Source organism: Saccopteryx bilineata, chromosome 7 (assembly GCF_036850765.1).
Source record: "Saccopteryx bilineata isolate mSacBil1 chromosome 7, mSacBil1_pri_phased_curated, whole genome shotgun sequence".
Taxonomy (NCBI): domain Eukaryota; kingdom Metazoa; phylum Chordata; class Mammalia; order Chiroptera; family Emballonuridae; genus Saccopteryx; species Saccopteryx bilineata.
In genome coordinates, this window is record NC_089496.1 from 84,065,720 (window position 1) to 84,089,120 (window position 23,401).

General features: G+C 38.9%; 1 protein-coding gene and 1 non-coding gene across 2 annotated transcripts in view; both read right to left on the reverse strand.

Moving 5' to 3' along the window:
• Positions 1–5,108: 5,108 nt before the first annotated feature.
• TM9SF3 (transmembrane 9 superfamily member 3) overlaps positions 5,109–23,401 on the reverse strand; it is a 73,620-nt gene continuing 55,327 nt past the window's right edge. Inside the window, exons 10-15 of the mRNA XM_066238141.1 lie at positions 22,308–22,447; positions 17,540–17,608; positions 13,318–13,464; positions 12,548–12,631; positions 12,359–12,435; positions 5,109–9,260 (exon numbers count right to left, since the gene is read on the reverse strand). Of these exons, the coding sequence (XP_066094238.1) occupies positions 9,193–9,260; positions 12,359–12,435; positions 12,548–12,631; positions 13,318–13,464; positions 17,540–17,608; positions 22,308–22,447 (585 nt within the window). The 3' untranslated portion in view covers positions 5,109–9,192. The remainder of the gene's footprint in view (positions 9,261–12,358; positions 12,436–12,547; positions 12,632–13,317; positions 13,465–17,539; positions 17,609–22,307; positions 22,448–23,401) is intronic.
• On the reverse strand, positions 16,778–16,853 carry TRNAV-GAC (transfer RNA valine (anticodon GAC)). The gene has a single exon. It is a non-coding gene; the product is annotated as a tRNA-Val (tRNA).

Consider the following 23,401-nt stretch of genomic DNA (forward strand, 5'->3'; position numbering starts at 1 on the left):
ACTGAGGCTGCGGCGGCTGCAACTGTGGCTGTGGTGGCGGGTTGGAGCAATAGCCGCTCCGCCCCTCTCCAGCCGGCTGGACCACACAGCCCTCGCCCGGGTCCCCGGGCAGCCAATCACTCGGGCGCCCGAGACGAAGCCCCTCCTCTTCCCGGCACCTCCGCAACTTCGGAGGAAGCGAGCGAGGTTAAGATGCTGAAGAGGGACCTTGGGCCTGCGGCTCTCCCACCCAGCCAAGTGTGCCTTTCTGTGGGCGCCACCTCGGCCTTGGGGCCGGGAGAACGCTGCTCCTGAAGATCATGGCTGTACTTCCCGCCTTCTTTTATTATCATAACTCACTTTACAACTCCCCAGTGGACACGTGGGCAAAGGCAGGCAGCAGTGGTTAGAGCTGGAGCGCAGGACCAGGAGCCCTACGTGAGCAGTTTGCTTCCCGATCAACTCGCTGTGTGCTTTGGGACACAGCTGTCTTCGGGGATGAAGTCAATTTTCTCTCTGGTCGCTTTCAGCGCAGGGTAAAAAAAAAATCGAGGCTTCGATTCTTAGCCGTGAACGGTGCTTTTTGCAGCACACACCTAACTAGTGGCTTAGAGAATGATTTAAAATGACGGATTTCCCCTCTAAGTGACCCTACTCTTTAATAAAAACAGTCTAAGATGCTTCATACAGGCAAAAAGATTGACGGTGCTATTTGTGTTAAATTACAGACCTGTTTTATTAAATAAGCCATTCACCATTAACTTGATAGAATAAAAATGACCAATTTCTGAAGTCTGGTTATTTTTTGCCAATTAAGAACATATGGCCAAATAATTTAGAACAATCAAGGGATATCTGAAACCCCCTCCTATGTTGTTCCTTAAATGCAAAAATGGTCAGAACTGAGCCAATTTGATTTATAGACATAAAAAGTATGTATTACCATGAGGCTTTTCTAAGATCTTTTATGCAAACAAAATTGCCCTAACCAGGAAGTAAAACACACCAATGCATACAGATTTTCATTATCGTGCCCAGAACAATCTTTTTTCATTTAAACTGCCAACAGAAAAGTGGACTGAACTTCCCCTTTGGGTTTCCACATGGCTTCACAGCCTCTGATGACAAAACAGTTGATAGGGGGCCCAGAACTGGGCTGTACATAGGACTCCAAATTTCCAGTATTATGACCATCTGTCTTCTCTAATACCTAGGATAACAAGTTCTTCAAACCAGTAGAGGTTTGAGTTAACCACTGGAGGGGCGCTACTGAAAGGTCATAGCCCTGAGAAAGAAAAGCAGGTGACCTTATTTCGTGATCAGTTTTCATCACATAAGCATGCACTGGATGGAGCTGGATTGGGCAAGATCTGGTTAGAAGCTGACAGGCAAGGGAATTTGGGGGGAACGGATGCTGCCAAATGGCAGCAGAGGCCATGTAGCCATTAAACAGGCAATAGGTGTGGGAGGGGATTGAAGGAGTCAAACCCAACGCCATAGTTCTTCTGCCCTCAACCCAGTGAAGGTCACCACCCATCAGTAGACAAGTCCACGAAGTTAACATCTAAAAGGCCTAACAAACTTCTGTGACACTCCCCAGTCTCCAGATGGCACTAGGCAAACAGCCATCTGGCTTCATTAGCAGGGAATCCTACCGGAAAATACTTATTACAGGAGACCTCTTGTAAGAGCATTGAGTTTGTGAGTTTTTATTACCTCTAATCCTCACCTGGTGTGTAGCTGCCAGACCTTCTCACCAATACTTTGTCCAAAAATTTTGAAGACACTGGTGGTCCTGGGTGAGTAAGCTGCAGTTTGACATCCGAAGCCCTGTTTAGATGGTACTTTTGCTATCACCCGTATCAACAAAATATTTGGATCATAAAATAGGTAGATGGAACAGTTGAAAAGGGATAATTAACATCTTTTCTCATTTCTATAGTTCTTGATTTCACTTACCACTTTATATAAAATGGACATTTAAAATGTATTTTTCTTTAAATCCTATAAAAACTTGGGATAGATTTAAAATAAAAGGCTTATGGTCTAAAGATGCTCAACTTCATTCCATTATTAAATTCCTACTGTCTGTGGGCTTCCTCCTCCATAGCTCATGGTCGTATGGAAAACCTGCAAGTGGCTATAAGCTTTTCCCCTTTAGTCAGATGTCTGTCCTCCACCCAGCTCATTCCGTCTAAACCCTTACACCCAGAGTGACCCATCTGCCTGCAGTAGCTCTTGAATCCCTCCACATCTGCCGAAGTCCAGCCTCCTGAACGACTGCGGAGGCCACCTGCTCACCCGGCCTTCCTCCCGGACCACTGCACAGCATCCTCTCCAAGGCAGGGACAGACCCTCCAGAATGCAGTGGGTCCTGGTCTCCTGGCTCATTCCCTCATTTTCATCACCAACCACTAATATCCTTTTGAATTCTTTGGGGGAGGTAATGAAAAATATTTAATAGTTACAGTTTTTAGCACCTGTTTAAAACCTTTTGTGGCTCTCCAAAGCCTTTACTCAAGCTTCTCAAGGTGGCATACTGGGCCCTCCACAGCCCCTCAGGCCTTCCACCTCTCCCCCCTCTGCTGCATTGAACCCCCAGCCGTTACCCTAACAAGGCCTTGCTGCATCTCCATGTGTGCGCTGGGGACAACTGGATCGCCACACAGCCTGCATCTTCATGCTCACATCTATTACAGCATCTACCTACGTCTGTCCTACCCTGCAGGCATATAACCTACAACAGGCCTGTGACCAACTCCAACTTGGAACCACCTTCCATGTAACACTCTCTAGACCAGGGGTCCCAAACTTTTTACACAGGGGCCAGTTCACTGTCCCTCAGATCGTTGGGAGGGCCAGACTATAAAAAAAGAAATCTATGAACAAATCCCTATGCACACTGCACATATCTTATTTTAAAGTAAAAAAACCAAAACAGGAACAAATACAATATTTAAAATAAAGAACAAGTAAATTTAAATCAACAAACTGACCAGTATTTCAATGGGAACTATGCTCCTCTCACTGACCACCAATGAAAGAGGTGCCCCTTCCGGAAGTGCAGCGAGGCTGGATAAATGGCCTCAGGGGGCCGCAGTTTGGGGACCCCCGCTCTAGACCCTTCATTCCCTTCAGTGACCTTCAAGGTTAAGTCCCATAATCTTAGTGTCTCAGACTGAACAGCTAAGAATACCATAACATTGGCCAGGTAAAACGACTTACATCAACTTCCCCTACAAACATGTCCTCCTTTTTTTTTTTAAACTTGAAACTCCTATCACCTTAAGCACTTAAACCTTTGAAAATAATTTTCAATATACGCGTTGACTACATTACCATCGACTCCACATATCCCAAAGTAGGTTACTCTCCTCTTTTCTAATGTTAAACTGTCAATTAACAGTTTTGGGTGGTTTTTTTGTATTTTTCTGAAGCTGGAAACGGGGAGAGACAGTCAGACAGACTCTCGCATGCACCCGACCTACCGGGATCCACCCGGCACGCCCACCAGGGGGCGATGCTCTGCCCCTCCGGGGCATCGCTCTGCCGCGACCAGAGCCACTCTAGCGCCTGGGGCAGAGGCCAAGGAGCCATCCTCAGCGCCCGGGCCATCTTTGCTCCAATGGAGCCTTGGCTGCGGGAGGGGAAGAGAGAGACAGAGAGGAAGGAGGGGGGGGGTGGAGAAACAAATGGGCGCTTCTCCTATGTGCCCTGGCTGGGAATCGAACCGGGGTCCCCCGCACACCAGGCCGGCTAGGGCCCAATTAACAGTTTTAAGAAGAGTTCTCATGTTGAAATCTAGGAGCTGGCTGTGAAAGATTCCCTTATTTCCCTTGTTTTCCAATCAGATGAAAACTGTTCATTAAGGAGATCAAAAGTAATCCAAATTTGTACCGACTTAAAAATATCTGGCAACAGGAATTGTCAAGTACAGGTATTGACTAAGGCAGCTAATAACAACAGGCGGAGAAAAGAACTGAAGAAATTGACAAGGACTGAAATAACTAGTTAAAACTGGAGATGAAAAACGGTACAAATAGATCAGGAGAAATTAACTACTAGTTTGATGTGGTATATAGTAAGAATCCCTTCCATTGTATAAAACAGTGGTCCCCAACCCCCGGGCCGCAGACCAGTACCGGTCCGTGGGCCACTTGGTACCAGTCCGCAGAGAAAGAATAAATAATTTACATTATTTCCGTTTTATTTATATTTAAGTCTGAACGATATTTTATTTTTAAAAAATGACCAGATTCCCTCTCTTACATTCGTGTAAGACTCATTCTTGATGTTTGGCTCGGTACATTTATCCGTCCCACCCAAAAGGCCCGTCCGTGAAAATCTTTTCTGACATTAAACCGGTCCATGGCCCAAAAAAGGTTGGGGACCACTGGTATAAAACACACATTTTCAGTGTGATCTCTGCTCCACAGGCTGGAGAGGTGACATACCCATTTTACAGTTATAGCCATGGGACTCTAACCCTGCTGACTCATGTACTAACAAAAAAGAGACCTTTTGGTGGCTTCTATATAATGTCGGTGTCTACCCTATTGGCTTCACAGGATGGTTATAAGAGATCTGAAACTCCTTTGAAAACTTAACTAGACAAATGCAACCTATTATCTATCAATCAGGAGAATGAAAAGTTTCAGTATAGAAGTCAGAGCTCATATAGAAAAATGTCAAAAATGATAATTTTTTTAAAAAACAACAACCCTTATTCGTTGTAACATTCTTTCAACTTTCTGTATATTTAGTTATTTTTTCAAAATAACATGTTGGGAGAATAAAATCTTAAATTTTGAATCCTTCATTTCAGGGTCAAACTATGGCCCACTGGCCATTTTTGCTGTTATACTGGAACACAGCCATGTTCATTCGTCTATGTACTGTCTACTATATGCTACAATAGTTGAATAGTTGCTGCTGAGACCATATGGTTCTCAAAACCTCAAATATTTCCTATCTGGCCCTTTACAAAAAAAGTATGCTGACCCTTGCTTTATCTAATTGTGGAAAGCTATCCGCAATCTCTTCATATGCATGCCAATATAACGGGTTATCTCTCACTTATTCTTGGTTCACCTGTTTCAAAAGAAAAGAAATAAAGGATCCAAGGGAAGTACATTTTATTTTTTATTACTTTTAAAATATCCAATTTCAGTTAAACAGACTAGATTGGAATCTCAAACGTATTTGTACGTTAAATACTGTACTTCTATCACTACAAAGCGAGTTGGGAATGTGGTCAACACAAACCAAGGGTGTGTACAAAATGGAAGTAATCACTGAGCAATAACTGTTTCCTTCCAATTCTGTCACCGATTATCTGTGCTCTCTGGGGATTTAGAGATTCAAGCATGCCAGAGTTGAAAATCCCAAGTAGCACTGCTCTTTCAAGTACACTCTGTTGTCTTTCAAATAGAATTCCGTTATTTTTCCTCGCCTAAAGCTCTTATTTATAACGTTTAAAACTTTCAAATGACTTAAACTGATGAACTGTGGCAAATACACAGATTGCTGCTTCGTCAATTATTAGCAATCTTAGTTCACCAGTACTTCAATATAAGCAACTCTCACAACAGTTCTTAATTTCCATTTCCTAGCACAGTGAAATAAACTTAATTTTTACTTTTGTCTTTGCACACTTCTGCCTACAGCTCTGATAAGGATGTCAAATCAGATGGCTTTTTTAAAAAAAAAATGCTCATAGGAGGAACTAGTCATTACTTCATGAAATTTCTGAAGATGTATGTTAACTTTATGATCTGCCCAACCTCTAAATCTAAGCCAGTCTATTTTTGCATACACTTCCAACCAACCTTTTTAAATTGTCACTCTTATCTCATTAACATCTTGATTGCTAAAATACAACTTCATCACTAAAATTTTTATGAAGATATAAAACATTAATAAATACTTGTGTTTGCATACATCACTACTTCTATTTATTATGTGTTCCAATAAATCAATAGAATGAAACACTAAGACACGCTAATAGTTAAACTTAAAACCCAGACTGGAACTACAGTGTATAGATTACAAACAGGCTTTCCTTTCCCAGACTTTATATACAGAAGCCCTTCTAGGTATGTAGCTTTTCCTGGACAAATTACATTAATACATTCTTTCTTTTTTACATTTTGAAAAAATTCAGGAAATTTTAAAATAACATTTATTTGCAAGACATTTGGCATAGGTGGATAGTAAACATTTAAGAAACAAAAGCTTTATCAAAATGAATATAATTTGTGGATAAACCCTAAATAAAGTGGCTTTTGGAAGAATTGGAATTTGCAGCAACCATCTTTATAAAGAGGTCCATCAACTCCCAATGGAGAACACCCAAGCACAGCACTCATCATTCAGGTAGTACCACAGAATAATGAATTCTAAGAGTATAGGGCTTGATTTATGAGCAAACCCAATACAATCTAAGAGCTCAACACGATCTATTAAAGAGTGCTTTACCATCCCTCTGGCAACTGTATTTCCACCTTACCCTACTCTTGTAAGAGGATATATATATATATATATATATATATATATATATAAAATGTGTGTGTATGATGTGTGTGTGTGTGTGTGTGTAACTTTTTAAGGAGAAATATACTTACAGATACAAGGGGAAAGTTTAGTTTTTGACAGTGTTCAAAGCATCAGTTGAAGTTGAGCAAATAATGTTAATAAATGAAAAACGAATACACAGCCTTAATAGAGTGGAAAAACCCCAGCCTTTAAATAACTTAATATTTATTTTACTAGTGTACAACTGAGAGCTAGGGACCTAAATCATTTGTGAATTGCATCTTCTTCAAGACACACCACACCCGACCCCTCTACAAAGCCATAAATCAATACATATTTTCTAAAGGACTTTTCAAGGTGATTTATATTCATTTTAATGGAGCTCTTAATATATATGAAAATCAGAAAACTATTTTTCACTGAAGATTCCAAAGGACTTCAAACAGAGCTCAGTTTAACAGGAAGAACTGGTGTGCCTGAAAGCAGCTAAACCACTCACTCTTTAAAAATCCTACCTCTTCCCTGCAACACTGATGAGAAACAAATTTCACTTTATTACAACAAAAGCCTGCTGTCCACTGTACAGTCCATCAGCCAGGCTATATACTGTCGTAAGTGCTCTACATTAGTTAGAAATACAAGCCATTAGATATTGACTTTTAGTTTTTCTTATAAGATCTTAAAGGCAGGTAAAAAGGAAGAGAAAATAGAAGAACAGTGTTTTATACTTAATAAAACATTTTGGCGTGAAGAAGACAATTTACCCACAGCTTTTTATCAAATTTGTTTGCTAACGTCAGCCATATCTAAGTGGTAAGAAACCAAACTTTACACTCTTCCAAGTCCTTATGTCACATGATTGGATGCAGAGTCTATTAATTTATAAACATATTTTAGAATGGAAACATTTTCTGTAACTATTAATGGCATGAGTTTCACAATAAGGTTTAAATATAGCTGTTTTGACTCTTTCTAAAAATACCAATATATAGTATTATTTTAGGTGGTCATTTGCATAGCAAACTATTAAACTAGAAACTCAATGGTTCTAGAAAAACTTCACATTATGGATAGTTCCAGAAAGATGTAGTCTAAATTAAAATCATTTCTCTTAGAAAACTGTAACCTTTACTTATTCATCCAATAGTAAGCTAATCACTTTTACCCCACCCCCCATTTCACACAGTACACCAACCTGAACAGATTTTGTGCCACAATTTCATTCAAAGGGCTTGTCATTCCCTTTGTGACTGTACTGGATAATCTAGATGTAAGGTAGTTTGGGGATTTTAAAGTGTGGGTTCCCTCTATTAGAAAGGATAGTTTACAGTATATTAAAAAATGCATTCAGTAATACTGCCTTTTAAAAGATAGCTTCAAACTGCAAACACATCTATTTTCACAAAACAATTTGGTCAGGAAATTTTATTTTAACATTCTAAAGCAGTAATGCTTTAGATGTTACTTAAGTGCCCCAGACAGGATTAACAAAATTAAGTGTTTCTAAATTACAAATTAGCTCCTGTAGGAGTCTCATAAAAGAAACAGAAAAAAAAACAATTCCCCCCTCCCAAAAGAAGACACACACATTTGAAGAAACCCCAATGTTTCATGCAGTGGTAGGCAAGATGTAAAAAGCCACCCAATTTCACACATTTCTACACCAATCATCATCAGAAAAAAGTACTCCGTAGTCAATCTGTACATCCAAATGCATTTGGGAATCTACACCTACGTTACATTATTTAATGTTATATACATTTATCACTCACCCCCCTTGTTTTTAATAGTTTCTTATGTAAAAACTTCATTCAAACCCAAAAATGATGTAAGACTAACTTTGAGGGGGAAAAAAAGATAATCACTTTAGACATTCAGTTAAAATGTGTTTATCTAAATCTCAAAATGTTTAATAAAAACAAATATCTTCTCCATTTAACACTTTGCTTTCTGACTGTACAGTAAATTGCATTGTAGAGAATACACCTCTATCTTCAGACAGTATCTTCTTTGGATGGAATTAAGATGCAACTGATTAGTTTTAAGATAAATAAATGGGAAGTTGGTCCAACTAAGATGACAGCAGATATATTACATGTGGAATTTCCTATCTTTAATTCTCTTTTTAAAAAAAGATGCAGTTGAATTGAAAAAAAAAATAGGTCAAAAAAGAACCCAGATTCAATATATAAAAATGTCCCACGATAGGTTTGATGATAGCAGTAAAAATAAAGAGAAAAAAGTAATCTTTCTGGAACATCATTTTTCAGTAACATAGAAACACTAAGTGCCAGGAAGATCTCTATTCGTGTAATTTTAGCATCCAAGTTTCCCTCTATTTATTTTATTGGAACAAATGCTTTAAATAAACTATTTGTCCTCTTCACTGAAGAGAGCTGGTCTATTTCATCTTTAATGAGCTAGTTTTTGGGAAGATTAGCCATGTACTGTAGTAATGCTTACTGCATAAAATCCAAGCATTTGCTGTGAACAGTTGGAGAAAGCAGTCAGTAAGAACCTAGGATCAATGAAAATAGATGTTACTTTACACCATCCATGAAAGACAGGCCCACAAAGTACCCAGTGATGACGCCCAAATCTCTTCTTGCGCTTTTTTTGCTGTGCAAATTCCATCCCTGTGAAAAATATTGATCCAAAGTTCCAGGTTTTCTTGGGTTTCTAGTCAATTTTCACATTAGTATAGATTTTTCGGACAAAGGCACTTGTTCCCATGTAACCAATCGCTCCTGTAAATATAAAATAAGGTGTTTTGAAACAAATGCATACAGAGCAGTACTCATCACTAACAAACACTAAATGCTATCTGCTCTGGAAAATTATTCGGTTTTTCAAGCTATCTTGATATTCTCCCTGATAACGTCAAGATATTCTCTCTGAACTTAATAAAATTGTATCATTTGTTTTGCAAATCACCTGTTACTGTCATACACCAAGTTTGATATGACATGTTTTCAGAATTAAGTATCAATTATTACATAATCAATATATAAATTAAAATATATCATAGAATTATAGAATTATTATATATAATATATTCTTTTTTTTAACAGAGACAGAGATAGACAGGTACAGAAAGACAGGAAGGGAGAGAGATGAGAAGCATCAATCATCAGTTTTTCGTTGCAATACCTTAGTTGTTCACTGATTGCTTTCTCATCTGTGCCTTGACCATGGGCCTTCAGCAAACAGAGTAACCCCTTGCTCGAGCCAGCAACCTTGGGTCCAAGCTGGTGAGCTTTTGCTCAACCCAGCTGAGCCCGCGCTCAAGCTGGCGACCTCAGGGTCTCGAACCTGGGTCTTCCACATCCCAGTCTGAAGCTCTATCCACTGCACCACCGCTTGGTCAGGCTATAATATATTCTAATATATAGAAATATTTGCAGTTGAAATTACATGAGATTCAAGATTCATGTCAGAATAAAAGGAGATAAGGTGAGAATATATATAAGACAGGCCATGAGATAATAGTTATTAATATTAGGTGTGTTAGATACATGAGGACTCACTATAGATAGATAGATAGATAGATAGATAGATAGATAGATAGATAGATAGACAGATGATTAGATAGATAGATTGTTCCTCTTTCTGTATATATGTGAAAAGTTCCCACAATACTAAAAATTAAAAAATAAAACAACAAAGCAAACCTATTTCTGATTATATTTTTGCAATAGACATTTATTTTATAAGATGAATTATATTACACTTAAATTACTTTAATTCATTTTGAAATAGTTATACAAGTCATTACAAAGTAAGAAAAAAACCTTCTATTTTGTAAAACTGAACCTGAATCCTTAGAACATAAAAATTTAACTAGAATAAAAAATTTAACTGATATAATATATAACACTAGTCCAATTATCAAATCTAATTTCCAAGACTTATAAAACATTTTCCCCTTTGAGCAGAGATAAGCTTAAAAGCAAAAAGCATCAAATTAGAGAATCATTTTCCTCGTCTTATGGGAGAACCTCAAGAAGAAGCTTATCAACATGTGACTGCATATGAAGAGGACGCTGAATATGCTCACTAGAAAAGTAAATGTCCTCGGAATAATACAGAGATGATACACTTTTAAATTTCATTTCCTTAAAACTAAAATGCTATGCTCAAAATATAAAGCCTTTAACAATCCACTTCCCACTTTAACATACCTGTTTCCTTTTACATTAAAAAGAAATCAAGAAATATTTTTCTTTCAATTACTGATACGTAACCTGATAAATATGGATAAACATGTAAGATTCTGTATTATGACATCTTAATCAGTTATGAGCTGAACTGCTTCCCCTCTGACCCAAAACTGATTAGAACTGAAGGTATACAAACCCATTAAAGAATAAATACTGGGACATTGCCAGAACCACAGGGAATTGTAATGTGCCAAGATTTTCAGGAAGCAAAAGGAAATTTCAACAGGAAAAGCACCAAAAATATTTCGTTAAATTTATTCCATTTTATTTGTAAATGTCAAGACATTACCTCTCTAGGTCAGAGATCACACAGCAAGTCAAGAAAAAAAAATTTAACCCTCTGAGTAATCTCCTAATTCTATACTTCAATGAATGGTGGAGATAAATATTTCAGATTAAATAAAAAGGAGTTGAATGAGTAATATTATGAAGGAAAGATGGCCAATAATACTAAAAGAACCTTCTGATTTCATGATACAAATCTAGTTTTAACCTTCAGTTCCTATTCATCTTTTCCCCAAAGGTGGTTAAGGTTAATTATCACAAAGAAAGGTTATCACAACAACTATAAATAAAGCATGTGATAAAACACAAAGAACTGCCCTCCCTTACAGCCAGTGCAATGGGCTTTACTCTTTCACAGTCAATGTCATTCGTGTGTGCGTGTACATAGTCATACACACGGTATACAGGAATAGAACAGATTCTTTTCCTTGACACAAAACACGGTTATTAGTTTCAGGTGTGTAACAGTGATTTATTAACAACCACCACAACAGTCACAATATTTTTTTTCTCATGAGAACTTTAAGAGTTAATCTTTCAGTAACTTCCAAATATAATATTGTATTATTAATTATAGTCACCATGCTGTACACCACATCCTCAGAAGTTATTCATCTTATAAATAAAGTTTCTACCTTTTGACCACCTTTACCCATTTCGCCCACAGCTTGACTTCCCACCTCTGACAAACACCAATCTGCAGAAGAGTCTTCTGATGAAGGAAAAAGCAATCCAGATGGGTCCACAAATGTCATATCAGGACCTAGCTTTTAACAAGATTATTACATCTGTCTTATTTTATTACCTACCCTATAGCTAAAAGTGGAATTATTTAAAAATAAAAAAAGCCTGACCAGGCGGTGGCACAGTGGATGGAGCGTTGGACTGGGATGCGGAGGACCCAGGTTCGAGACCCCAAGGTCACCAGCTTGAGCGCGAGCTCATCTGGCTTGAGCAAAAAAAGCTCACCAGCTTGGACCCAAGGTTACTGGCTTGAGCAAGGGGTTACTCCGTCTGCTGAAGGTCCACGGTCAAGGCACATATGAGAAAGCAATCAATAAACAACTAAGGTGTCAAAACGAATAACTGATGATTGATGCTTCTCATCTCTCTCCCTTCCTGTCTGTCTGTCCCTATCTATCCCTCTCTCTGACTCTCTGTCTCTGTAAAAAATAAAATAAAAAATAAAAATAAAATTAAAAAAGTCAATCAGACTCTTGAATTTATGTTGGTGTTCCTGATCAAACAAGAGAATGTAATTTCTTCATTTCCCATGACTATATTTTTCTGATTCTGAAACCAAGATTAATTCATGATATTCCAAGAATTTCAGAACTTACCACACATTATCCCCAGGGCTGTGCTAAATACCGCCATATATCCAAAGTAAAATGATGTTTGAAATAAGCCATACATCCTGAAATAAAACAAAATAATTAAATATAGTATATCCATTTTTACCTAAATTTTAGTGTTTAAATGACAAGTTTAGTTTCCTAAATACAAAATGAGAAAATATCTCAACTTACTTTGTTTTGAAAAAGTAGTAGTAAAAGGAATACATGTAAACATAGATTGCAGTTGATGCAGCGGAGAGAAAACTTGTCCATTGCCTGGGGGGAGGGGAGAGAAACAGAGCTCTTTTGAATGAATAGCACTGAAATGAGGATTTAAAAAGCTAAGAATTTTATTTAAAATATTTTTGTGTCTATAAAAACAAATGCATGTACTTCATATTTAAGTATATCAACAAGGAGAGAGACTTAAGAACCGGAAGAAGAGATGCTGAATTTTGTCAAATTCCCTATCATAGTGATTTTAAATAAACCATATTGTTTTCAGACCTGTCTCCTGTGTTTAAAATGGAACAATTAAACATGTTGTGAAATATTTCTACTATAGTGATGCTCAATACAAAAAAATTGACTGATATACTACTTCCTTTTATTTTATTATGTTTTAAATTTATTTTAAAGAGAGGAAGGGAGGGAGCAAGAGAAAGACAAGAGCATCAGTCTGTTCCTTGTGTGCCCTGACCGGGCACAGAAGCAGCAGCCTCTGCGCTTCAGGATGATGATCCAACCAACCAAGCTATTCAGCGGGGCTTTTCATCACTTTTATAACAGAAATCTTCATCATCTTTATCTTCATCATTTTCACAACTGAAAATTTTTCTGATACAATCTTAATTAACAAAATTTTTATACAGATCTTTTACATTGCTTGATATACTTCAAATGGAATCTTCTTTTAAAAATATGATGGTCCCCAGAGGTTCTTCCCAGAAATAAGTACTCACCACCTATAGTCCTCGGCATTCAGTAGGAAGTACGTGCACACGATGGTCACACAGACGGTCACAATGCACAGGATGACCAGCACCAGCATCATGAAGCCATACACATAATAGATCTTATATGCCCAGAAAGATGTGAAGATGAAATACCTAAATAAAATGCAAAAAAGAAAAGTTTTCTAGTCTTTATTTTGAAGCTCATTCTGCTTCAAGTCTCACATCTTAGTTCTCACTTAAATTACAATATTTATCTTACAAGTAACTTCCAATTTCCCTTTTTTTAATCTATTAAGTACTCTAAAATTCTCTCAAAAATATTTTGAGCTAATCTTTCAAGAATAATTTTTTTTATTAATTTTAATGAGGTGACATTAATCAATCAGGGTATATAGGTTCAGAGAAAACATATCCAGGTTATTTTGACATTTGATTATGTTGCATACCCATCATCCAAAGTCATATAGTCTTCTGTCACCTTCTATCTGGTTTTCTTTGTGCCCCTCCTCTCCCCCTGCCCTCTCCTTTCCCCTCCCCATCCCCAGTACTCTTGTCTGTGTCCCGGAGTCTCATTTTTATGTCCCACAAGAATAATTTCTTTAGTGAGGTATTTATGTCTATGCAAACTAAATGAATTAGAAACTTAAAGGAGGTAAAATGTAAAAAAATAAAAAGCTAAAAATTCGTATTTGTAAAAGTCAATTCCCTCATTTTCTCATTTTTTATAGCTATAATAATACTATATAAGCAATATATTTCGTATTTTATAAAATATCCTATTAAAAACTAGTGGCCTGGCCAGGTAGCTCAGTTGAGCGTTGTTCCAATACGCCAAGGGTTCAATACCTGGTAAGGGCACATACAAGCATCAACCAATGAATGCATAAATAAGAGAAACAACAAATCAATGTTTCTTACGCTAAGATAAAAAAACAAACAAAAAAAACCTAAGTTTGACAGAATAATAACATATGGGGTGGGGAAGTAGGAAAACAAAGCCTAAAGAAGCATCATGCTATCTTCAGAGCACAGTAAGAAAAAGGGAGTTAAGATTTTACTTTAAGAAAAAGACCCGCCTGACCAGGCGGTGGCACAGTGGATAGAGCGTCGAACTGGGATGTGGAGGACCCAGATTCGAAACCCCGAGATCGCCAGTTTGAGTCCAGGCTCATCTGGTTTGAGCAAGGCTCACCAGCTTGAGCCCAAGGTCGCTGGCTCGAGCAAGGGTTTACTCGGTCTGCTGTAGCCCCCAGGTCAAGGCATATATGAGAAAGCAATCAATGAACAACTAAGGAGCCGCAACAGAGAACTGATGTTTCTCATCTCTCTCCCTTCCTGTCTGTCTGTACCTATGTGTCCTCTCTTTGACTCTCTCTCTGCCACAAAAAATAAAAAATAAATAAATAAGATTTCAATTAAAAAAAAAGACCCTTCGCTCTAATTCCATCATCTAAGTCATCATTCACTCAGAAAGGGTCTTCAGGCTTCTTTTCTTTTTCTTGGTCTCTTGTTTGTTCACTCATTTGTTCATCATTCACTCTTTCAGATACTTACAGAGCCCCTACCACAATAACAGGGGAGCAGTGAGCATAGAACTGTGAAAATGTCAGTCTCTACCCTCAAGGCGATTACTGTGTAGCAGGGAATAGCAGTAAAGGAGTCATCATGATGTACTGTGACACGTGTTCTATCAAAGTACCCAAGAGGGGCATCTTACTGGTATGGCTGGGTGAGGCTTGAGTGGGGGGTAATTGAGAAGAATCAGATAAGGCATGTGGGGGACAAGGGGGTGAGGGATAATGAAAATGAGAATTCTTTGGCAAATAACTGATATAATCAGACTGATACCTTAAAAAGATCACTTCGGCTACCGAGAATGGGGCCCTGACTGGTTGGCTCAGTGGTAGAGCATCGGCCTGGTGTGTGGGAGTCCCGGGTTCAATTCCCAACCAGGGCACACAGGAGAAGCGCCCATCTGCTTCTCCACCCTTCCCCTCTCCTTCCTCTCTGTCTCTCTCTTCCCCTCCCACAGCCAAGGCTCCATTGGAGCAAAGTTGGCCCGGGCGCTGAGGATGGCTCTGTGGCCTCTGCCTCAGGCGCTAGAATGGCTCTGGTTGCAACAGAGCGATGCCCCAGATGGGCAGAGCATCGTCCCCTATGGGCATGCCGGGTGGATCCTGGTCGGGCGCATGCGGGAATCTGACTGCCTCCTTGTTTCCAGCTTCAGAAAAATACAAAAAGGAGAAAAAAAAAAAAAGAGGAGAATGGGTATGAAGGAGGTCAAAGTAAGAGACATTAAAGACACAGCAGAAAGGCTAATGGAACACAGCCCTGAGAAAACAAAAACGTGAGCCAGAGGAACTGAGGATGAGGGTAGGAGGGATAAAATAGTCCAAGGCCAAGTCAGGGCGAGGACACAAAGCAGTTTCAGACCGAAAAGACTGAAGAAATTCCTGAAGTGACACAAACACCAATCCAATCCCTTTCCAAGGTACTAATACCCCCAACCAGTAGGCGACCACCAGGAGTTTGCCCAAATCTATGTCAGTTGTACTTGCTAGTGTTAGAAAATTTAATTAAATGTCATATAAATCAATATATTTATACATAAGAGCAAAAAGGATGTGTGATTTCTAGGAAAATTAGTTTGAATGCTTTGAAAAATTCAATGAGGTGCGTTGTTTAATAATAGTTACAGAATTAGGTATGGGTGAGAAAGCTATAAAAGATTGAGGGACAAATGTTCAAATCTAGAAGTATTCTGCACTGAGAATGCTTCAGACAGGTCTTAATGTTCTTGCTCCACTTTTAAAGCTGAAAAACACAGAAGATGTATTATGAAAGGCAAAGAAAACTAATGAAAACAACAACTAGATACAAATCAAAGACCTTGGCTTTAAATTCTTTTAAAAGATCAGTGAAGGACGTACCATTAGTTGTTTAAGTTAAAATAAAATGTTATGTATCTATTTTATAACTCCCTCACATGAGCCAACTTTTTCATTAAATAACTATCAGATCCACTCATGTCTGTCAAGGAGGCATCCACTGAACAGGAGAGAATCAGCAATGGGCAGCTGGAAGGAAACTCGTAAGGAGATTTTGAGCAGTTACAATGACTGGCATTTGTGGGCAATGGCCAGAGGTGTATGACTGCAATTCTTTTTTTTTTTTTTTTTTGTATTTTTCTGAAGCTGGAAACAAGGAGAGACAGTCAGACAGACTCCCACATGCGCCCAACCGGGATCCACCCGGCACGCCCACCAGGGGGCGATGCTCTGCCCATCTGGGGCGTCACTCTGTTGCAACCAGAGCCACTCTAACTCCTGGGGCAGAGGCCAAGGAGCCATCCCCAGCGCCCGGGCCATCTTTGCTCCAATGGAGCCTCGGCTGCGGGAGGGGAAGAGAGAGACAGAGAGGAAGGAGAGGGGGAGGGGTGGAGAAGCAGATGGGCGCTTCTCCTGTGTGCCCTGGCCGGGAATTGAACCCGGGACTTCTGCACGTCAGGCCGACGCTCTACCACTGAGCCAACCGGCCAGGGCATGACTGCAATTCTTGAGAAAGTCCCCTACAAAGAACTGTCTGCCTAAAATGCCAGAGCATTCCCATCAAGAAACGTTGGAACGCAGGCTGAGAAAAGAAAGGCTTCCATTTGCAGTGGTAACCAAAGGTGCAGTTGTGAAGCATGGTAACTGGGCTCAGGTGGCACACTTCCCGCCCCAAACACAGACACATTCCTCAGCACTCCTACAGGTCTCTCTGGAAGGAAACTAGCAATGACTCAGCACTCCTACAGGTCTCTGTGGAAGGAAACTAGCAATGACTATGCATTCGAAGACGTCAGGAAGAGTCTGACAGGTAGGTAGTGCTTCAACCTAGTTCCCTGGACCCTTGGAAATATTTTCAAAATATGATAAAACCAGTAATTCCTTACATCATGCATGTGATCAAAAACTAATTTAGTTTTTTCTAGCTTGCATGCTTTGATTCCTAAGATTTCCTATAAAATGAGAGAGGTCTAGAACATAATACAAAATAACTACAAACTTCACCCGAATATTTGAGAACTGAGCAGAAAACTACTTTTAGACAGATACATAGACCCCTTTCTGGAAGCCATGGAATTAACAGACTAACTCTGTTAGATGTTTTCCCATCCTACCCTAACTCCTAAATTCTCTAATTACAATGAAATCCCTCAAAACATAAATACATAGCCAAAACTTACATTTCAATAAAGATTGAGCCAAAAGGTAAAATTCCTCCCAGGCAAACAATAACTGCAGGCTCCATAAACCTGGAAAACATTAAAATTAACAGTAAAGTTCTAGCATGATTTTATGTTATATTATATAAATCCTGATAATAGAAAGGCAATGCTTAGTACTTAAAAACAATCTAAAGGATAGAAACAAATCAGTAAAAAAAAAAATTAAAATCCAAAGGCCTGACCTGTGGTGGAGCAGTGGCTATAGAGAATCAACCTGGAACACTAAAGTCACTGGTTTGAAACCCCAGGATTTCCCAGTCTAGGCACCATACGAGAAGCAACTCCTATGAGTTGATGTTTCCTGTTCCCCCCTTCTCGCTCTCTCTCTCTCTCTCTCTCTCTCCTCTAAAATTATAAATAAAATCTTTAAAAAAATCCAAAGAGGTATAGTACAGACATGGGACTTCAAATTAGTACTAGAATATAGTCAAAATTCTTTACAGTATTAAAACAGCTGAGACAAGAACTTGGGGAAGACATTCTTGCCAAAGGCAGAACTCCAGAAAGTGTTCACTCCTTTCTACATCTCTCGATAACTTCTAAGAACTCTACAGGCATTTACTTACAGAAAGCCTCAGAGAAAGAAAATGTAAGTCTTGAGACCCCTAGCTGAGTAATGTTTTCCGGACTGTGGCCTTGCCATTTGTTTGCTCACTCTTTCATTGGCTCAGTAATTCCTTTTGCTATGAATTATACAAGTAAGATATTATGAGTTCTGAGTTATAAGGGGGCCAAGGAATGAAAAAATAATTTCAAACATAATTCATTCACTCAACAAACAGTAGTAGTAATTGGTAATTCTCTATCTGAAATGCCTTGTCTTGTCTCACACTTCTCTGCAAGTGTCAGGTCAAGTGTCTCTCTGTAAAGCCTTTTCTAAATTTCCGTGGAAGGCGTGGGTCCTTCCCCCTTCTTTCACTGCCCTTTGAACATAACTCTATCACAGCACTTAGCACACTAAACTGTGACTGTCTAGTTACATACATATCAGACCTCACTGGATCATAAACCCTGGCAGGCAGAAGCTATTCATCCAGGTTTTCTCAGTGGCCAGCACAGTGCCTGGCACAGAAAAGGTACTAAACTAGTATTCTCTGGAATTAGCAAACTAACAAACTGAAAGGAAAATCAAAGAATTTGAAAGCTGGGAAATAAAACTTAAAAATAATTTAGTCTTTTTCTTCATTTTATAGAAAGTCAAGAGCTACAGAGGTTAGAAATGATCGGTCCAAGGTGAGGGCCAGCTCTAGTATTCAGATTTTTGCTCCCATGTGTTTGATATAAAGAAAATGAAGATTCACACAAGCCTTCCTACACCTAAAAGTGACCCATGACTGGCAAGGTCATGTCTTGTTCCTTCCTCTCCTTCACTAGCCCTAGTGACCTACAGGAACTTCTGTGATTTTTTACTACGCTTTGCCTTTAAACATATCCTCCCTGGTAACAGGTGAACATCAGGATATCAATGGGCCTTCACAATCCAATTTTAAATATATTGTTGAATTTTAAAAATAGACTAGAAAATTCTCATAAGACCGATCTAAGAAAAAAGGAACATGGATACTTTCTATTACTAGAACAGATTACTCTCCTTTAAACCAAAGGGGCGCCTGACCTGTGGTGGCACAGTGGATAAAGCATCGACCTGGAAATGCTGAGGTCACCGGTTCAAAACCCTGGGCTTGCTTGGTCAAGGCACATATGGGAGTTGATGGTTCCAGCTCCTCCCCCTTCTTTCGCTCTGACTCTCTCTCTCCTTTCTCTTCCTCTCTGTCTCTCTCTCCTCTCTAAAAAAAAATGAATAAACCAAAGGGGCTACTTTATTCAGCCTCAGTTTCTATAAATGTCTACATACCTCTAAGTCTACAAAAGACTGTATAAGTACCTGAACATAAGTTACATTTACAGTGTGATAAAATATCTAGGAACAGAGGCTTCATTACATATCCCTTGTTATGAATATGTAGAGTCTACTGTACAGCTATTTTTATGATGGGGTATATAATAAATGTACAGTAAGACTTCCATTTTTGTCTGCAAGTAAAAAATTAGAAAAACAAAGTGCAAAATAGAATAAGTCAATTAAATTTAATGTTATATTATTAAATAATAAATGTTAAATTTAATATATTAAATATAGTTTTAGTTTTTTTTTTTTTTTTTGTTTTTTTTTTACCCTTCTTTTTATTTATTTTTCTTTTATTCTTTTATTTATTCATTTTAGAGAGGAGAGAGAGAGAGAGAGAGGAGAGAGAGACAGGGGGGAGGAGCTGGAAGCATCAACTCCCATGTGCCTTGACCAGGCAAGCCCAGGATTTCGAACCGGCGACCTCAGCATTTCCAGGTTGACGCTTTATCCACTGCGCCACCACAGGTCAGGCTAGTTTTAGTTTTTTAATGAGTTTATTGGGGTGACATTAATAAAATTATATAGGTTTAAGGTTTACAATTCCATAATACATCCTCCATCCTCCCCCTCCCCCCTCCGCCTCCCCTACACCCTTTCCCTGCTGCAGTCCCCCTTGTTGTCTGTGTCTGTAAGGTTTTCCTCCTTTTCTTAATCCCTTCACCTTCTTCACCCGGCCCCCAACCTCCCTTTTCTCCTATAGCTGGCAGTCTATTCTCTATCCATGAGTCTGTTTCTATTTTCTTTGTTAGTTTATTTTTTATTTTGTTCATTAGATTCCACACATAAGTCAAATCATATAGTACTTGTCTTTCTGTTATTATATTAAATATAATATTCAACCTTTTTTTTTTTTTTCCTGAAGCTGGAAACGAGAAGAGACAGACAGACTCCCGCATGCGCCCGACTGGGATCCACCTGGCACGCCCACCAGGGGGCGATGCTCTGCCCCTCCAGGGCGTCGCTCTGTTGCGACCAGAGCCACCCTAGCGCCTGGGGCAGAGGCCAAGGAGCCATCCCCAGCGCCCGGGCCATCTTTGCTCCAATGGAGCCTTGGCTGCGGGAGGGGAAGAGAGAGACAGAGAGGAAGGAGAGGGGGAGGGGTGGAGAAGCAGATGGGCGCTTCTGCTGTGTGCCCTGGCCAGGAATCGAACCCAGGACTTCTGCACGCCAGGCCCTGATGCTCTACCACTGAGCCAACTGGCCAGAGCTCAACTTTTAAATTTAATAAATATACATTGAGTTTGTATTTTGTTCAAATCTGAATGACAAAAATTAGAAATATAAACATATTAATATCCAAAATTTGAATAATTACAAAACCTCAAAAATCCATCAAGAATAATAATTTGAAAGCTGATTGGGCTAATAAACTGTAAATTATGTTTACACTATTGCAACAGAAGAGTCTCTTCACCTGTTAAACAGAAATACTTGTCATTCTTTGTCAGGATTAATCTTGAATTACAGAAGGTCCTCAAGAACACATTCTGTGCCTAAAATGTGACAGAATGAGAGATTCTATACTATCCCAGAAGTGAAGATCAAGACCACAAGTCAATACAGTGGTACCTTGAGATATGAACAGACCAACATACAAATTTTTTAATATACAAGCTGTGACTTGGTCTGTATTTTTGTTCGAGATCTGAGCAAAATTCCAAGATATGAGTCATGATTCAGGAAGCTGCCGCTAGTTGGCACGTTGGCGCACGGGTCCAGTATCGGCAGTTCGATACACGAGTTGACTGACTGACGAGCTCAATTACAGAACGAATTAAATTTGTATCTCAAGGTACCACTGTACTACAGTTGGTCTCAACCTTAATTCATTTATTAATTAGTAGGACATACAGGGCTATAAATGTGTGTTACTGTTTAAAATAATAAAATAGCCCTGGCCGGTTGGCTCAGTGGTAGAGTGTCAGCCTGGCGTGCAGAAGTCCCAGGTTCGATTCCTGGCCAGGGCACAGAGCAGAAGCGCCCATCTGCTTCTCCACCCCTCCCCCTCTCCTTCCTCTCTGTCTCTCTCTTCCCCTCCCGCAGCCAAGGCTCCATTGGAGCAAAGATGGCCTGGGCGCTGGGGATGGCTCCTTGGCCTGTGCCTCAGGCACTAGAGTGGCTCTGGTTGCGGAAGAGCGACGCCCCAGAGGGGCAGAGCTTCGCCCCTGGTGGGCGTGCCGGGTGGATCCTGGTCGGGCGCATGCGGGAGTCTGTCTGACTGTCTCTCCCCGTTTCCAGCTTCAGAAAAATACAAAAAAATAAAAAAATAAATAAAATAAAATAATAAAATATCAGGAAAGGACTATCAAATTATAATTAAGGGATGGGCAAACATTTTCTGTAAAGGTTCAGACAGTAAATACTTCCAGTTTTGCAGGTGACAGGTCTCTGAATAACTACTGAACTCGAATGCTGCCTTGTAAACACAATCCTGGGCAGGATGTGAACAAACAGGCATGTTCCAACAAAACCTTTTTTACTAAACAGTGGCAGGTCACATTTGGCCTGTATGTAAGCTGCAGCTATAGAACTGCTACAGCTTTAGTTCTCACCCACCTCTAGACACACGTATATTTATCAAAGCATTTGACTTATTTGTAAAGACACCAATATTCAGAAAATGAATACGGGTAAAATTTATTACTACCTCTAGCAATACAGGCTGAAGAAAAACGTAAAAAGACAAATTCTTAAGTTAAAACTTGAGACAGTTATTCTTACAAATACATGCCAATTCTAAATGTTACAAATATGTAACAGCCATAAGAACGTCTATTTTGTGAGAAACAACCACATAAGATTTAGCATTCTCTTTACCATTTTTTCTCCGGTATGGGACGAGGCACAGCATTGACACGACAAGGAAAGTTGGGCTGACCTGACAGATTTCGGCCAAGTATTGTACCAACAAGATTTAGAGGAAGAATAACAAAAAAACAGATGCAACAAACGGCCACCTGTAAATTAAATTAAAATGAGTGTGATTACTCAGAACGATAACATTAATAAAAATAAAAAGGACACTTAAAAATTCAAACACAATTTGATCACAAAAGAAAATGTTTAGATTCAACATGGGTTAAAATTGTACAAGATATACACTAATGAAAATAAAAAAATGTGCTTTAAAATACAAGTTGAAGTGTTCTTATCTACTTGACTTCCCCTTTTTTCCTATTCTTCCACACCGTCTCTCCTATATCTTTTTTCTTCTTTCACTTCGGCTGCCATGCCTGAAACGTGTCCTTATCTTTCTTCATTATATCCAATTTATTTATTTGCCTACACTCTACTGAGATACTAATATGCACAAAGAGCATTACATATGTTATTTTACTATTTTACAAATGAAAAAAAAGTGAGACTTATAGAGGCTATATAACTTCCTATCCCATAGCTAGCAAGTAGCCAGGCTAAAATTTCAATTCAGATGTGATTCTCTCAAAGACCATGTTCATTCTATTCTACACTGCCTTAGGATCTTAACAATAAAAGTATAGCTCTATTTATTAGATATGTGTCATTACTAAAATAATATAAGTATTTTTCTACTATTAGTAATTCCAAGTCTAGGGAAGACGATGTCAAGATTCTAGAACCACAGCAGTCAGTTAGGAAAATAATGATTTTTGTGACTTTTTCTTTATATCTATCTGGGCACAAGGATACAAACTTAAGCTGTTTTCCAGCCAGCCTCTGGTTAAGATCACTTCACTCTGAACTTGTGAAAAATGAAGCAGGACCAAATCGTCTCTTTTAATTATACATTTTGGGCTCCTAATAAATAGAAAGTAAAAGTGAGAAAAAGTTGGAATGAAAACTGTGAAGAAATAAGAGAAATGAAGAACAGTCAATAAAGGAACCTATAAACGACTCATCAGGACATCATCACTGTTTATCTTTGTTTAACT